This window comes from Aphis gossypii, chromosome X (assembly GCF_020184175.1).
Source record: "Aphis gossypii isolate Hap1 chromosome X, ASM2018417v2, whole genome shotgun sequence".
Lineage (NCBI taxonomy): Eukaryota > Metazoa > Arthropoda > Insecta > Hemiptera > Aphididae > Aphis > Aphis gossypii.
The window spans coordinates 56,926,542-56,946,613 of record NC_065533.1 but is presented as its reverse complement, the minus strand read 5'-3'; the positions used below and the strand labels follow the sequence as shown (position 1 = coordinate 56,946,613).

At 23.7% G+C, this 20,072-nt stretch overlaps 1 protein-coding gene across 1 annotated transcript in view; it reads right to left on the bottom strand.

Moving 5' to 3' along the window:
- Positions 1-20,072, bottom strand: part of LOC114129926 (nephrin-like) — a 224,564-nt gene that overhangs the window by 36,338 nt on the left and 168,154 nt on the right. The window contains exons 5-9 of the mRNA XM_050205855.1: positions 17,544-17,657; positions 5,468-5,674; positions 1,268-1,425; positions 248-392; positions 45-175 (exon numbers count right to left, since the gene is read on the bottom strand). Coding sequence (XP_050061812.1) covers positions 45-175; positions 248-392; positions 1,268-1,425; positions 5,468-5,674; positions 17,544-17,657 — 755 coding nt within the window. The remainder of the gene's footprint in view (positions 1-44; positions 176-247; positions 393-1,267; positions 1,426-5,467; positions 5,675-17,543; positions 17,658-20,072) is intronic.

The following is a 20,072-nucleotide window of genomic DNA, read 5'->3' as shown; positions in this document are numbered from 1 at the left end:
ACATATTGAATCAATTTAAAATGTGTATGAATTATTGTACTGACATTATGATCCCAATCAAGTCTGGTTATGGACGGAGACGCGTTGATAGTACATTCAAAATACACATCTGATCCTTCTTTAATGTTAGAAACATTTAAATTTCTGCCCAAACATATCTGTAGCCTTGGAGGATCTGAATAAAAATAATCAAAAATAATTTATAATACAATATTATGAAAGACGTTTATATTTATTAATATCATACAATGAACGTTAAGTATTATCTGTTGTTCTTTCGTATCAGCTGGAAAATATATATTGCTTGCCACACAGGTTATAACACTTTGATTATCCTCATCAGTTGGTACTAATTTTAAAGTGCTCCATGTCATATTATTATTTCCCGCCACCTAAAAATTAATTGTAAAATAATATTATATTTAGATAACAAGAAGCTAAGCAATTTCTATTTTATACTCTTAATTTGTATCTATAGTTAAAATATTTGTAAGTTTAAATTAAAATATTTAATATTTTAAATATTAATAATTTTTTTAATGGAAAATGTTTTGTTGTTCAAATTTATTTTTATGATGTTCATTTTAGAAATATTTATTGAATACAAATTATTATTTTAAATATTTTATATTTTATATACTATATATAATAATAATTATATATATATATGTGACATATTATGTATACTAGTTTATTATAAAAGTACCCATTGAAGTTTCTTTATATAAGAAATAATAAATCATGTTAATAAACATAGTTCGATGGACAAATAAATTACCATTTGCGTTGTATTTTGTGCAAACATAACTAGAATAATACTACATTTTAATAAAAAGATACACTCAAAAAAAGATTAAAAGTACTTGATATTCGTTTTTTACTTTAAATACCATAAGAATATTGTTTATAGTTGTACGATCGGTCTACTGGACGTTACCCAATGGACACAAATAAACCATTTTATTAAATTGGTAAAAATCATGTATGATTAATTTCTGTTGTACATTTAATTAAATGATTCTAAAACATAAAAAGGAAACAAATGAAACGAGGTCAATTCCAAAAGGTTGTGATCAACTTTCCAAGAACCAAAAATACTTTGATCTCTTAAAAATGTTTGTAGCATTACACTCGATTGATTCAAATATCACAGAAGTATGAGACTGAATCGCATATACTTTTATTTGCATTTTATTTTATTAAACAGTACATAATATATAATATTGAATCAAGAATACAGTATAAGGAATAATGGCGATGTTCGTACCTTTATCCTTTTTGTTTCATACTCGATGACCCGTCCATTGTGGTACCATGTAATGTTAGCTGCAGGTCTCGAACCGTATGAAATGCAATCGAGATTACTTGGTTGTCCAGAGAGAAAAGGGTGTTCAGCTCCTGTGATAGCCACGCTTAATGGCTTCACTGTAAAATGTTTTGATACAAAATTTGATAAGATAGGTACTTTCGTAAAAATATATGTTACCAAATAATAAAAAAATAAATATTTTATTTTATTTTTTTGGACTAAGTGTAATGTTTTTGATTTTGAAAATTAATATTTGAAAACATGGTTTTACATTTTTCTTCTCTTTTACTTCTTAAATGATGAATACAGCTCAAACATTTAAAAATATACTCTTAAGAATACTTCAAAGTTTAAAAAATAAACATGAATAAATTCATTATTATTATTAAGTAGGCATGTGGATACCACTCTGTTATAAATTAAATGCTGAGTATTGAATGGATACAGTGTGTAATGGATACCTATATTAAATTTGAATTTAATGTTTTATCAATTTATGCGAAAAATGATTCAAACAATTTGTCAGCTTTTATTATTAAGTACATTTTCATGATATTTTTTTGATATATCTATTAAAGTAATTTAATTTACTTTAACCTATACTATATTATATTATTGTTATTAACTTTTAATTCAATACCGCTTTACCAAAAACCAGTAAAAACAGGTAATATCTAAAAATTATTCTTCATATTTTGAAAATGCCATTGGGTTTAGTAAATTTAATATTATGCGTAAAAGTTTCAGGCTCTCACTAATAATGTTTTTGAATTATAATTAATTAATTAACATCATTCTTCATCAACAAAATATAAAATTTCATCTAAATTTGAACTTTAAATATCTATGAAGAATAAATATGATTGTATATTTTTAAAATTTTTATTTCTAGTATTTACTATTTACGAAGAACATTAATTATTATATTTTCAAACTTTTGTTGTAAAATTTTAGATTTTATAATTTTTTACTATAAGATACTTGTAGTTTGTAAATGTTTGTGGTTTTGACAAAGTTATTAAAAGTTTAAATGTCAAATAAATATACGAGTATATGTTATATATATAAAAAAAAGTGTGCCTATGTTTTTATAATATTTTTACATAGATATAAAAAAAATGATGTGGGATATGATATTAAATTTTTAAGGATTTTGATTCAGTGAATAATTGTTTTTATCAACATTAATAGAAAAAAAATGTCCTTGCTTATAAATAACTAAAAAGGAGTGCAAATATTTTGAATATTATACAATAAATAAAAATTATAATACAAACATTTGGCAAACGTCTCAAGTATTTACGTTATGTATAATATATATTGAAATAAAGAAATACATTTTGTTGAAAATTGTTTTAGCTTTACAAATTTACAATTGCCGTGTTTCCTTATTTTTATTTTTTTTCCCAATTATTAAAAAAATCTAATGAAATTTTTTTACAGATCCAATTTGCTCACAAGGTACCTAAGTAAATATAAGCAGTTCTTGGTAAATTATCCTGTATTTACTACATTTTTACAACTATATTTTATATTCATTTTTCGTTTTTGTTTAAATTTGTTAAATTACTATATACTTTTAGTCTTAATAATTGAACGAGTAATGTGTTTGTTAGATAATTTCTTGAATGAATAAGTTATTTGATACAGGATTCTATTATTGTTCAGTTTGATTTCTGAAGAAGTTTGTTATAATATAACATTATAATGTCAGTAAATGGTATCACATTTTATGTCTCGTTTGGTTATAGATTATCTCTAGAGACAAGTATACACATACTTTATTTTTTCTATCACATAATTTTCTATGCAGATGTTAAATTGAAAAGCGTTTCTGTCGTTTCTTTTTTACAACATTTTTCTATGTAAATTGACAGAGATTTATTTAAATTCGCAAAAGAATTTAGTTTTTGAAATACAACATACATTTTATATAAAATACAAATTTACAATTTATTAAAGTAATATATTTTTTTTAGTTAAAATAATATATACTATTATACTATGTGTATTGCTGTATTTTGTGTATATCAGCAGAAATAATATACCTAAATATAATATAAAGCATTCACATAAGGTAATTGAACTTTTCACAAAATGGATTTCTAATTAATGAATTCTGATCATGATGACGAGTAAATCAACGTTTTTAGATTTCTTATAATAGATACAAATAATTGTATTACTAACCGACGAATTATACTTATTAGAATTTTAGTCCTACATAAGTGTATTACTATGTATACTTCTAATTAATTGAACTCCATACACTTACCTATTATTTTAAGTTTTCACGTTTTATATTATTAAACTTTATGAATAATAACATGAATAAATAATTGTTAAAAAAATGCAATCATATAAAACACAAAGATATTTCATTAAACTAGTGGATTATAATGAAAACTGTAATACGTAAAATATATTATATAGGAAACATTAAGTTTTTTTTCTTATACAATTACCTAACTATTACCTTCATTTATCATTGAACTGGGAAAATTAATTGTACCTTGTATTGGGATTTAAATTAAATATTATAATTATAATAATTACGTAATTAATTAAAAATAATTAATACTCGATAAGTTATAAAAATACGTTTTAATTAATTTTCCATTATTGGTTGTAGAAATTCTAAAATTAACAATTTTTATACAAATATTGTTTAATATTCGCTTATATATTTACCCTGTTCTACTATTTTTTTTTTATAATGAACTTAAATATTGTTATATTTTGATAGTATGAATGCATTATTGTGGTTTTACAATAATGACTTATACATAGTTTAAAGCCAATTGCTCAAACTATCATAACATTTGATGTACCATTATTGCGTCAATGCCGTTTGTAGTGAATATTTTCAATTTTATCAATACTTGTTAAAATAATATAAATCATCATACCTAATAACTAGACTTTTGAACATATCCAAAAATAAACAGTTTACAGGTTTTCTATTTTTTTGGGAAGAGTTATATTTTTGATAGAGATTGGACAAAGGAAATTATTATATTAAGTTTAAATTGTGGTTCTTATTATTTATAATGCTTATAAAATACTATTTAAAGGAATATTTTATGTTTTATTAGAATAAAAATAAATAAAACGAATATAATCAGTAATTTGCTGCATTTTATACCATAAAATAAACCTACAATTTTTAATTTGATGACAGATCTACAGACACATCAACATGGAATATTTTACTATTACGTTCACAAAAAAAGTTTAGTTAGAATCTAATTATCCATTTCATCTAAAATAAGTTATATGTTCTGCGAAAGCATAAATAATCCCTCAATTTATATACATAAAGAAAGGTCGGGGTTTAGTAAGTTATTTTATCCCCGCACGTATTTTAAATATACCCTGTATACGGCCTTATAAGTCTCTGTTATAAACTTTTAACATTACTTTGTTTCTTCGTATGATGCATCAACATTTTTAGAAAAAATATTTTCTTTTAATTATTAAATTAAAATAAATTAATAGATTGAAAATTAAAAGTTTTTATTACATTCTCAAAATAAGTAAAGCCGAAGAATAAATAAATATTATTGAGAAAATATTTAACGTTTTTGTAGTGAAAGTTTAACATAATTTTATTATTATAACAATAAACATTGATAATGATTTCCAACAAAAGTTTAATTCATATAACACCAACAATCAATTGAGTAGTTAGGTAGGTATTACGTATAAATGACAATTGTATACAAGTTAATTTACAGATGATGTATAATGTATATAGATATATTATATATAGGTACGTATAATATGCAATACAATTCACAATAATTAATAAATAATAACTTTTGGTCCTAATTGTATTTACATTTCATCCGTGACATATGATGTATAGTATAGTTGAAATTATTTTATTACTCTTGGGATCTTAAATTTTGATAATTCGAAATTCTCGATCGTTTTAATAATACTTATTTCCTTTAAATTTAAGTTACTGCCTCAGTCTATTCCATTAGTATAAATGTATGTTGAAATAGACTTATATTTATTTTTAGACGTGAATTATGAACATAATATATGCATTATAATTTTGGATTTTTTGTATGTTCAATAAAAAAAATCATGTTTATTTTTCAAAAATGTTTGATTTAAATATTGTAGGTTAATTAAAAATTATTCACTTACGATAAACATTCATAGTAACTGACGTTGACAATTGAATGGTATTTGGCATGTTTGATGCTTCGCAAATGAGTTTTCTACCAAGATTTTCTCTACGAACGTGATCAATTCGTAACACATTGGCCACTGTATTGTAGTCCTTCTGTATTTCGTATGAACTGTCTATATTTGCTCCTCGTATATTCCACGTTAAGCGTGGTAAAGGATTTCCTGCGTAAAAGTAGATATATAAAACATTTATACAAATAATGTTAAAAATGTATAGTATATGATTTGCAATTTTTTTTAGTTACTTTATAGTTTTTATTACGCATTTAAGCGCTATTGGAATATTTTTGTGAAATAGATTGACACTCCACACATGTATAGATTAAAAACAGTTTATAGTGTTTATATTCATAAATAATGCATCAATAGTATCTGACTTTGGCAATACATTTTAATATTTTAGACAATTAAACAATACTACAGTTGATTTTTAGAGTAACTACCTAAATAAAACACATGTTACACTGAGAGTGGTTTTATTTAAGATCAACAAATGTATATACACCAAACTGAGATTTAAGTATTTAATATGTATAGTTTGTGCCATTAGTTTTATTCCAACGTTGAATAGTATACTTGCATGTACCTACTATGGGTTTTGAATGGTTTTCGTTTCAGTGAGGACAAGGGTTTAAACTTTAAAATTAGCACTTTTTTTTAAAATTTAAAACAGGATTTGATCCTATTTTGTAATAATTTATATAATAAATAAGTAAAATTCATATATAAAAACACAATTATACATGGTATATTTGATATTATTACATTATTTACTAAGATGTTGTATAATAAGCTTGTAAGCAATATTGAATATTCATATTATAATGTAATAAATAAACCACATATTTTATAATCAAATCAGTTATGCATGATGATATGATATATAACATTATAAACGGGTTTACCAATGTTCACAACTCAAATATTATGCGTATTTCATTCTGTTAAAATATTATGTGAGTACAAGTACAATAGTACATTTTATTAAATAACGAAATTTGATTTATTAAGTTATTTTATTTTCCAGTTACAGAACTACATTTAATTTAAATTATTAATTAAATGTTTAAATTACATTGACATTTCTATAAATAATGATTTAAGTTTAACTTTCTCAGTGGTATTATTAAACATAATATGATTAGTCGTACATAGCATTATTATATTATGATATTTTTATTCTATTGGCATAATGATAGAAAACCGGAAACATTATTTATATTTACTAAAATATTATTTCATATAATTATTTATGTAGATACAATACAATATACCTAAGTAGTGCGGATATCAATAATATGTAGTTTATATTGAAATTTTATTCTAGAAAATATATTATTCATATATTATTTCAGTGTATGACTCAAGCCAAAACACGCAAGTCATAATTATCCGAGATAAAAATAAAAGATTAATGTTGATTGATAGTACGAAAGTATTATATATTTAAAAGGCATAAGCATTTTATGAGAAAAAATACATGTATATTATAATGACATTATTGAAACAATTTTTTAGAACTAAAATACTTCATAATACTATTATGTTAGTTAAAAGAAAATCTATTCGTTAGGTTAATTTTTTTGAGATTATTTTAGCACCGTAATAACGACTGAACTGCTTTAATATTTTCATCAACCTATACTATTCTGAATTTCTGAACAACGGAATAGTTTGAATAAAATAACATATTTTTAAACTGCGCATGTATAAATATATAAATATCAATGGTATGATATTGTAAAATATGATTAATAATTATTAACCGTTTCGTTTGGAATACTAAAATTAAATATAATGAAATATCTACTGCAGTCTTTAACAGCAGGGGTTATAAAAATTTGAAAATGAATAAATATATAAATTATGTCACAGTGGTAGGTGCGATGTTATACTTCTCGCAAACGTCCGATGTCGTATTTTTTACTTTCTCCGTATTTAATTAAAAATAACTAAAAATAATAATTAGGTACTCATTATTTTTGAAAAAAAAAAACTGAAATAACAATGCTAATACATTATTTGTATCACGAAAGTTCTGTTAAATCTATTAAATCCGTGATCTTAAAATATTAGTTATTTTTCTTGATAATTTGTAATTTTGTTAGGTATAAAGTATTTTACATTCCCAGTGTAATAGGATTAAATCATTTTATTTTATAATATTGTTACTTGTTAACATAAATATTACATTAAATTATGTTGTTATCTTTTGTAGGGAAATCCAATCATATCTGTGCCTGCATAGTGCATAGTGCTACCTAGTACCTACCTAGTTGAAAAGTGTTTTGGCGGTGTGCCAAGGTGCAGATTAAACTGATTAAAACTATAATAAACAAACCGTAACTACGAAAAACGATTAAGGGTACACAATATTGTATTATAATATTTCTGCTTTTATTAAATACGAATTATGAACACTTAAAAACAATGTTTGCGAAAATTATATTTTTTAAATACCTAGGCACAGAGCCTATATTAAACATATTGTGATCGAAAAATCAACACTTAATGATCAACGATAAATAAATCTTAAATAAATCCGTTTTTTGTATACTCGTATATACTATATTATATTTTATGGGTTGATTGCCTTACTTAAGTGAATGCCAGTGTAATTTTTGTTGTTTCTTTATCAAAAATACACTAGCAACATAACAGTGCTTTGACAATTAACATTCTCTCAGCATCGAATATTACGAAAATAATTATATACATATTTTTTTTAAGAACGTATGAGATTCGTATACAATTCAAAAATGTTCAATTGCCTTTATCATTAAAATGTACAACTCTTATGTTTTTTTGGTACAATATCAACCAAGTAACAACACGTAAACTATACATAAATATATATATTTTTTTAATGACAATAACCTTTACATTTTTATAATTTCATAATATCATGAAGTAGAAATGAGCTCTTGAATACTTATTAATTAGGTTATTATAATTTATAATAATAAGAATAATATAAGAGGTTTTTTACGGGAACCATTCAAAAAATGTACACATACTATTATGTAAAGGTACTGCAGTATAAATTTAGATACTACGAAATTATAAATAAATAATTAGTTATACTAGTTATCATAATAAATATAATTGTTTTATTTTGATTGACGCAAATATCGAAAAAAAGTTAGATTAAAAATAAATTCACGTTTAGCGCACGTGCTTTTAATATGTTCTTTAATAATTATTACTAGCTGCGTTAGGCGTTATTGCCAAACACCAATCTCATACAAATAAAATTTATGTGTAGTCGATGCCGTGAAACGACCACTCGCCAAAGAAAGTTAACCCATCGAATACAGATGATGTACATAATTTTCGTTATTAGAAATTAGATTTATTGTGGTTTTTCAACTAAAAAAAGAATATTTTATACTATATAATATTAATAAATTCAAAACTAAAATAAAATATTTTTCAAAAAATATATAAAAAAGGTCTAATTTTTTTTCCCGATTATTATAAAAAATAATGAGACATTTTTGCTAGTAATTTATTTATGTTTTGAAGTTGAGCTTTAACATTCATAGTGTTACGAGATCGACTCCGAATAAGATCTAAAAACTTAGTGGGTACAATAATATGTTATATGAATTTTAAATATTATGAAGAAATTCGACTAGTGAGTTAGAAGGAACATACATTTGACAGTATTTAATGTCATTACGGCCAAAAGCGTAATATCGTGATTATCGTCGGTACGTGGTTTTCACAACGGTTTTCACCGCTACGCTGTTTCTCGATGTACTCGATTACTATTATATTATTAAATTGTTAAATTTATCTACAATGAACTAACCTATTCCAGAAATGTCTTCAGCTGGGTATTATAAAATATTATTGGTACCTAATTTATTTATTAATCTAAAAATTGTATTTTGAATGTCATCCTTTATAGTGTATTACAATGAATGCAAAACATGATATTATAGAAAAGTAATAATCAAAATTTTTAAATTTTCATTTAGTTATATTTAGATATGTATAATTAAAATATATAGATATACACATTTTGTTTACGATAATATAAAAATAAAAAATAAATTTAAAATGTTCAAGTTTTCTAAAATATGAGTTTTGCTCACGTCCACACTCAAGTCTTATTTCTACGAATGCGTTATTTTCAAACAGTGGAAACAACAGGAATAACACATAATACACATTCCTCAAACATTCCACGTGCGTTTACCATCAGACGTACTACTATGATACTTGTAAGTTCTACAAAACTACAAACAAACTACGTTACCTACCAAAGTTCATTCTCAATTGTGCACGTTAATATATGAATGTATCGTATGGATTGAACGTTCTATACGACCGATACACATCACAAGTAGAGATGATACTATTTTAATTATTTTAACAACTATATTATTACAAGAGCCGACTAAACAACAGTTGTTGGTCAGTTTTTTAATATCTCATCTGCTCTGGCCCTTGTCGGCAACCGATATATTTGTTTTTATTTAAACAAGTATTAATTGACATCGTTCAAATTTCAATTCAAATGAGTTATAAAACATCGGTAATTAGTTGTTTGTATATCTCTTAAAAAAGTAACTTTTTGCTGGGTTCCACTATCAAATCTATCCTATTCATATATTATTATAACATAGTATATAACTAATAATTATTATTATTCTATTGAATTGATTTAAGTAAAAATAGTATTTTGTCTTGAATTTTTATCAGTTTACGTGATAGTTTTAGAAAATCTTGGTACTAAATTTATAGACATAGAGAGGTAGCTTAGTATTAAGGTTTTTCTATATATATATATATATATGTAAAAGAAAAAAGCTTACATGGATATAAGGACACTTTGAATTTCAATCGGTCTATATTTGGTACTTCAGGGGTGTCAGATATTCTTACAAGTCAAAATTAGTATAGGTAATATACTAAATAAAATAATATACTAAAGATAAATTAACACAACGTTAAAATTTAGATTAGATAAATATTCACTATCAACAAAAGAGAATACATAGAAAGCAGTATAAGAAAGAGAATCAAAATTTGTTAATTTTACTATTGAAATGTTCAAAAAAAAAAATAACTATTAGAATCTTTAAAAATGTGATTGTTACTGCTTTAAAAAAAGAAGTCGATTTTGCAGTTGGTATAATTGTGTGGTTAAACATTTTGAAATTACGATAAAAAAAAATGTCCAGTTAAAATTAAAGAAGCCGTGTTTTTTACTATACTTAGTAGCATTAATCCCTATAATCATTAAAAAATCATGCGTACAGTGATATAAGTTACGTTTTTTATACATTAAACCGAATATAAATCGAATGATGTTAAACATATCATAGTGATATCGGTCATTGCACTCAACCCCGTCAAAACATCTCTTCATTGCTATATTTTCATATAACAGACAGCAGCAATTATAACTAAGGTAAGTGCATTAAATAATTTATACACGTAATATACGTTACACACATAATAATAAACAGTGGTAGAATAATAACACCATACACGCCAAAAATAAAGAGAAAGGAAATACTAAACTTTTTCAATGACCCAAAGTCCCAAAAAACTTAAAATTTACTCAGATATCCATATTATTCTATATTTATGTTCTATGTACCTACCAGCGGTGGTCTAACTTTTTTAGTTTAAGATTCGAGTACATTGCAATTGAGAATATATTTTTATTTCGAGGATCAATTCACGTGAAAAAAAAGAATAGCAATTAAGTATATAATGTATTTTTATATCGTTATACCTAGCCTAACTATTTATCATATTAATACTTATGTAATAAGAAAATAGCTAATGATATTTACAGAAATGATACATTAATATTATGTTTATTATAAAAAACGCTTTTTTTTCTTCAGAAATACAACATTTTCTTTTTATATTTTGAAAATATAGATTTTTATTTTACCAATGGTTATTATTTTTTGTGATTGTATAATACTTATTTTATCTAAAAATGTTTAAAGAAGTGTAAAAATAAACACAAATTAAAACTGAACACATAAGTTGTTACGCTTTATTAACTTTTTTGTGTGTAGGTATACGTTTTTATCTTTTGATGCCCGTTTTTGTTTAAAAATGTACAATCGAAGCTTGAAGCGCATTTAAAACTTCAAGTGTATTTTAAAAAAACTTTAAAGACTATATAAATTTATAATTAATTTTCACGTATTTAAACTTTAAACTGTAAAGAACATATATTATACTTAAGCTTACAAAGTTAGATTTAGATTTTTGCAAAGTAAACATTTTGAAATTTTGTTGATACTAACATTTCATAAAGACTAAAGATAACTTAGATACAAGATATTATTTTTAACTATACTGTGTATAGATAAAAATGATTATTAGGGAGTATTTTTTTTAAACTATTAAGAATTTTTTAACTATTTTATTATTTATATTATTAATTATTACACGTCATATAACATTATATAATATTCATAATATAAATACCATGAATTTATGATGCTTAATTTTCATTATTCACTTGTATCAGAACATTAATATGATTCATATAATGTTTGTAATTTCTGTGTTATTGATTTTCTTAATTGCTAAATTTGGAACCATTTGTTATAATTAAGTTTTTATTAGGTATAAAACTGTCTTAATTATAAACAAAATATAAAATAAATGGACGAGATTCTAAATAGACTGTTTTTTATGCTAATAATACTTATTTATGCTTATTATGTCGTAATTACTGAAAAATATACTTAGACGATGTTGGTTTTAAAATAAGTATGAATTCTTCGTCTTGTCTTTTTCAGATCTAATAATATATTTTGTATACATAGGGTACAAGTACAACTTAAAAATACACTTATAAAAATATAAGTTTGTTACATACATTTTCATAAATTCGACAGCGTATAACATTTCTTAGGATTAATAAAATAGAAAATGTTGTACATAAGTATCTATATTCCAAAGCAAACTTACTAAGATTTTGGACGTTCAAATCTGTTTTCACAATGATATTATCACGTTATCGAATAGGTTGATATTACGATATCGTCGTAATGGAATGAAAATCGATCAGTTTGAAATAATATGCGATAAATACGTGAAACACAAAATTGTTAGGTGCGTGAGAATAGCTAGGTGTCCTTTCTTATAGCCAAATCTTCACACACACTTATGATCATTTACTATGTACGCACAAACTTACACGGCCAAAGCGTATGAAATATTAAATTAAATAGTGGCGTACCTATTTAAGGCGGGGTGCTCAGAGTATGTGAAAGTGAGAGGGGGAGGCACAGGACCTTTTACTAAAAACTGAACATTTTTTTTTTTAAATTAAAATTTTCTTACCTTTTATAAATAATATTTGATTTAATACATAAAGTAAATATATATGGAGCTACGGCAGCGTTTATAATCTTACATACCTACGTACGTCATTAGTTTTTCAAACGATTCGTTATAAAAATAAACTATTATATAAAATACGTGGTAATTGCAGCACCACTATTTTAAGATAATTGCAGACGATGAACGTGTACATTTGAGTGAAAGTTTTAAAAGGAAATTAAAAACATAACGCATTAGAAATGAGATTTTACTTCCGCGAATAAGCGCTTTTGTAATAGAGATGCTCCTGAAAATAATTCAACTTTAAGTACAACGTTTGTAAATCTACGCCTGCGAAATAGCTGATATTGTAAGTAGATTCATTTCTCTTGTCTATAATAATACGAGTAAAATTAATGAAATACTAAAATTTAAAACGACAATGTGCAATTTTACATTTTTCCCGCTTAGGCGTATTATCTTTGTATTTAAATACGCTTTAATTATATTTTATTTCAACTTGACGTTTTTGTTGTTCTAAAACAAACTCGTTCACATGTTTACACAAGTTGGTTTCCGCAGACATAAACGTGAACGTCCAACTAAATAAGTAGAATTTTAGCCCGTCGTTGGTATACATAATATTATCGTGAGCGCGTCACTCACACAGATAACACTTCGAGCTTCAGTCGTCGTTGATAAGCTCGCTCAAATGAAAGCTCTAAAAGTTAATTTTTAAGTGTATATTAAACATTACATTACAATATCATTGTTTTTATAAATGTATAAGTGGTAAAATAATATATGTATATTGTATAATGAATATACATTATAATATAATAATAATTATTACCATTTTGAATCATTAGATATTTAATTAAATTTTTATTACAATTCAAATTTTGTGTTACAGAGAGTTTTCATATTTTAAAGGCTATATAGGGCCACTAGTTTAAGGCTATGTCACTGCTATTAAATTAAATATGTATATTTTAACGGACTATTATAGTTATAACTTATAAAATATGTTTATAGTTGTTACAAAATGTAAATTTTTATTTTTACTTCATCACTTCAATATTTTTTTTCTAAAGGTAACATTTAGTTTTTTAAATAATATTTAATTAGTAATTATTAATTGCCTATATAATGAAATAAATATCAATTATATAACAAATCCATGTAAGTAATAATTATGAAATTTGTAAATTTTACATTGTAAATTTATTATTTATAATTTTCTTTTCTTTGTTGTACGTCGATGTCTTTAAAATCAATATTTCGGTATGTAATTTTTTTTATGTACTCTAACATTATAAAGACACTTAGAAAAATTGGAATTATTCAAATAGAAATATTTATACATTTTTTTTTTATCAGGAAAAGCGTACATCTATAGTCTATACCAGTGGTTCTTAATCTTTTAAGACCATGATCTAAATTATTCCCTGAAAACAATTGCGACCCTCATGATTTCACTCTAACAGGAATTAGTTCTAAAAAATCAAAGTTTGTTTATTGCTTTTACTATTTATTACTTTGTGCTATAAAGTTTATGTAGTTTATGTAATGACTAATGAGTATATAATTTTACAAATGTATTTTTAATATTGATGCGTATGCGAAGTGTGTGCTTATTTTTTACTTTTTTGCTATGGTCGGTAATAACACCTTATAAATTAATATAGTTTATATTATATTCATACGAAATAAAATATTATGAATATCTAAGAATCTATATAATTAATAAAATTCTCAATACCCACTAAAAATTGACTTGCGACCCACAGTTTGAGGAACGCCTGCGTCAGTCTATACAATATTCGTATAATAAGTAAATTAAAAAGAAGTTAAGAAAATGCAATAAAATGACTTTAAAGAAACCTCTCAACATTCACATTCATGTGGTTAACATAAGTGTTTGTATTATAAATAATAATAATTTATAATGTAATATATTTTTAGTTTATGTTAGTTAAATATTAAATATAGTTAGATTTTTTTTTTATTCATTTTATCATATGAAATTTAATTATATTTTAGCATAATATTTTTTATACTAAAGGATTAAGTTATTTTTACGAATTAATATTTATTTTGTTAAATAATAATATTATATGATATAGTATATATTTTTATCGTCATTATTACTATAAACTAATCAAGTAAAGTAGAAATATAATGGTTTTTGTAAAGATGGTGTGATAAATTCTCATGGCAAGATTATTAGTTTTCAAAGCCAATTCAAGTAAGAATTGTAGGTTTTACAGATTATTGGAATTGACTTTAGTTCCCCTATATGTGTCGTTCTGTTTTTATAGATATGTTATCTAATACCAATTGGTTATTTTATTTTATTTGAAAATGTACCTAGAGTACTATTTAAATGACACTAGCTTGTCGGTTTATTTTTTAATATTTTTTTACAGTAGTTAGATATAACCTATCCCGACAGTTTGCGTGGTTGTTTAAAAAATTGAATTGTTATATTTGATTTGTTTAAGTTCTAAATACTTAATTTAAATCGAATGACTATTTTATAATCGTATTTAGGTGCTTACACACATTTTATAAGAATAAAGTAAAATTAAATTTGGATTTATATTAATTACATGATTTATGTAGCAAATATTATTTAAAATCGTATGATATGTATATTTTTCAATTTAGAAAATTAGATTTTTTTTATCAAATTTATTTACAAAACTTAAAAATATTGATATATTTTTTTTATTTAAACTTTAATATATTATTGTCACTGATTTTTTTTTTAACGTTTGAACATTTTAACAAAATAGATTAGTCATACAAATAATAATGGTTTTTCGTCAATAATTCAAGTTATTTATTATAATTAATTAAAAATATTAAGTATAATAACTGGAAAAAACTATTAATTATTTATTTATTGGTTTCTACATTTTACATTATTTATTATCACATGATATTCAGATATTGTAATTTGTTTTATTCTTTCAATTTATGTTTGATAAAATATTTATTTCTCGATGTTTTTCTAGAAAATATAATATATGACAGTTTACTTAAAATGTAAATAAAATTATAAAATACTATTTTTTAAAATTAAATTTAAAACTATTGACTAATCAAAAAAAAAAAATTATTATGAATAAAACATTTAAAATTCATATACAAATTTCGAAAAGCCAAAGTATTAAAAATTGATATAATATTAATATAAAAATTGTTAATTTAAATATTCATTGAAAATATTAAGTATCTATGTAATTAATAAAAAAAAACCAATTTGTCCGAAAAATAGAAATGATAATTCAGTTTTTATATGTTTTTTTTTGTTATTAATTTTTTCAATTATTATGAAAAGCACTTTGAATTTTTTTTCTCTCGACCCTTCCTCCCTTAAAATATATACATTCCTATCCTAAAAACAGCCCTCAAAGTTAAAGGTTGAAATATTTTAACTACTCCAGAAAGGTGATGAGGGATGACGGACAAAAAAAAGTAAAACAGCTATAAATAAATCACTAAAAAATCAAAAATAAACAGGTTGAAAAAAAACATAACAAAAAGAGTTGACGATAAATTACAAATATATAGATACCAAGTGATGTTGTTAATTCATCATTATGACATAAGTTATAAAAAAAAATTCAATCAATATTTTGTAGCCATTTGTTCTAATAGTTATCATTTGGAATTAAATTATCAACATATTTCTATCAATATAATAATAATAATAATAATAATGATTAATAACTAACAAATGAAGGAAACAAAAACACAATAAAATCTGACATACATATTATGCTATTGTAATTGGATAGCAAACCACTGATATCATTGGACCTGGAATCAAACTCGCTAGTCATTATCCTCTGTACCACTACAATGTATATTTAATCCTTCTCAACTATCTAATCAATTGAAAATCCATTCCGAAACTCGGTCGCTATAACAATGTTAGTTATTACAATTGTTAGCGTATCAACTAATAGCAAAGTAAAAAGACAGTATTCGTTTGTATTTTAAGTCGAGGTGCAGATATTTCAATTTTAACAGTATGCATAAATTTTAAAGTTTGTTTAAAATATTTTTGTCAAACGTTTTTAAACGTAAATAGTAAATACCTACTTCGATAATTTCACTTTATAATCAATATTTTTTCTTTGTGGAAAATTTCAGTCAAAAAAAGTTTCGTCAGGTAATTTAAGCTGATTAGTAATAATGTCATATTGATTTTGTTAAGATTATCAATATTATTTTTGATATCATTATTTAAAAGTGAATTCATCTTTCAAATATTCTAGAAACACTTTGTTTCAAAATTATTCCAAAAGTGTAACTTATACACAAATAGTTTCCCAGATTGTAAACAAGTGACCGACGCATGACAGATATGCGAAACAATACAATGCGGGACGTTTGTCGTTTAAGTCGGTCGATATAACAGTACGCCGACCAGTACACCGACAGTACAAAACACACTTGACAGGAGAATAAGATAGCCATGTAAAAAATTTCAGTCTTTACTCGTTAGAAAGGAAGGTCCCTCAGTAACGTTTTCTAGTTTCATTTTTATAAGTAGATACATAGATAGATATGCATTCATGTTCTGTATATAGTGCCGCTATGCACGAGTTCTACCCAAATCAGTGACAAGTTTGTTCAATACTTTCAAATAAATTATACATAAGATATGTGTCCGATTTTTTTTTCTTAATATAAATAATTGTATACATACCATCGTAAGCTTTGCATGTGATTTCCAATGTCCCGTTTTCCATGACGGGTGGCAATGTGGAACTCTGAGCGACGTTATTCTGGCTGTCTAAGATTTCCAATCTGCTTGGCGGTGCTATAAATTCGAAGAAACGTTTAAAGAATATTATCAAATAACTTTTTTACACATACTGTATAAGAGGTTATTTTAATTTGTTGAATGCGATTATCGTTATAAAATATAGAGTAATATTATACATAATACTATACGTTCTGGGTTTTGACGAATTTATTCGGTATTTATTCAAATGTTTGAATAACCGAAAATAATGTAAAATAATAATAACCCTCTATTTTCAACGTGAATGCATTTTTTATTCATATGATCTACAATGGATACAATTTTAAATTACTCATATAATTTTTAACGATATGTAATATTTATTAATTATTAATTAGGTATTATTATTTTATTAATATTTATTTATTTTGATAAACGATGTGTACAGATTTGTATGTTATTTACTTATTGGACATTCACCCTTATCATACCGATAATATTATTTTTTTTTTTTTATTAAGAAAATGAAAATTTATGTTAAATGTATAATAAAATAATATGATAAAATAAATAAAAATAAAATATCATAGGAGAGAGGTCATCTAGTGATAGATCTATCTGTGAACCAATGATGTAGATAGCAATTTGTTTGGTACACATGTATACCAATGTATTACTGTTTTAGGCGACGCCATAAATAAAATATGTCAACATTTTCTATAATATTTCTCCACGTTTTTAGTTTTGAAAAGAAGAGTGCATACTTATAAGGAACTTTATCTTTTTTAAGTGCAAATTTAAGACCTTTTTTCACAATTAAGAGGACTCCCATACACCCATAAATTGTTGTTAAAAACTGTTTCGCATGAAAAAGAACCACTCAGGGAACAGTCATACATGATAAAGAAGGCAATATTTCCTGTACCAAAGGGTTTTTATTTTTTAATATCATTAATACAAACAAAGTGATTATTATTTTAAAATAAGTTATTTTTGAGTTTTTTAAACTTAAATGTTATTTGTATTTATAATATTAATAAAATAAATAAGTAAATAAAACAAAACACTACGATATGAAAAAATATTTTCTTCTGTAACGTGAGAATTTAATTTCTTACTGTAGTTTGAGTGGTTATTTTTCACGCAAAACCGTTTACTATAATATAGCACCATAGGTTTTTATACAAAAAACATCGTAAGTATTCACTTGAATGTTAAAATTCTCTAAATAATAATTTCAAAAATGTATTCAGATATTATTAAAAAATATTTTATGTACTTTTTTTTATCAATTAGTAAATTAGGTAGTACTCAGATAGATGCGGATTTTTTTGCTATTGTATAATTACTAATTTTAAATATCAGTAAAGTTTTGCTTAAGAGGTTAATTACTGCATTTAAATTATTAAAAATAACAATATAGAAGTTAACAATAACTATTGATTGTAGTACGGTTTTCATTATGTCCTTTTAAATTAAAATGGTAATCCTACTTTTTTCCTAGGTATTTTATAATAAAAACATAAGAGAAAAATTTGTAAAATTTTTTAAAATTTCCTTCTCTCTAGTTAAAGACATATTTAGCCAATAAAATAAGTAATTTTTAAGGACGTTATACCTACATTAACTACATTTATACAACTAATAATCTAGTCTTAGTTCTTTGTATTATTTTTTAATATACTTCGATAATAGTTTATTTTTTTCAATATTATTGTCATACTGGCACAATATATATATATATATAAATTCAAACAGTATATTATTGAATTCCAATATAATATATCAATAATTATTAAATGCCACAGCCTGTTTGTGGCGCTGACATTCTGTAGACACCAGCCACCTCCTCTAGTCCTCATTACCTAGGTATTTCTTTAACTATGTATTATATTTAACGAAAAAATATTGTATTAATTCCTACCTAATAAAATATAGTACACTTTATTGAAATAAATTAATAAATATTGATAAATAAATTAAATAAAAATAATTTTCATTTGTTAATTTTAATAAAATATTTAAAAAACCTATTTGTATTTTTTACATCAGGTAAAAGATGCTAATAATATGTATTATTAATGTAAATAGACAAACAGTGATCAAAATATTTATTAATAGTTTTCATACGAGGTGTTTTTTATTAAAGTAAAAAATCATTGACTTAAAAAAATATTTATATTGATGCTATTTTTTTAATTTTAATTTTTAATATAGAAAATGTTTAATTTTTTAACTAGTTTTTATTACAATCATTTATCAGTTTTATGGTTTTTAATTTGTTGAACGACAACATACTTATTTAAACTTATATTCAGAAGTAGTAGTTTTTGTGTGAATTTTTATTGGAAGTCTCTATTTCAAGTGTAGTTAAATTCACCAATACAAGTGAAATTGAAATCCGCGTATGTAATCATATTTTGAACCTATGAATTATTTTACGTGCATTTTTTTTTTAACACATGCGTTTATTATTACATTTGAAATTTT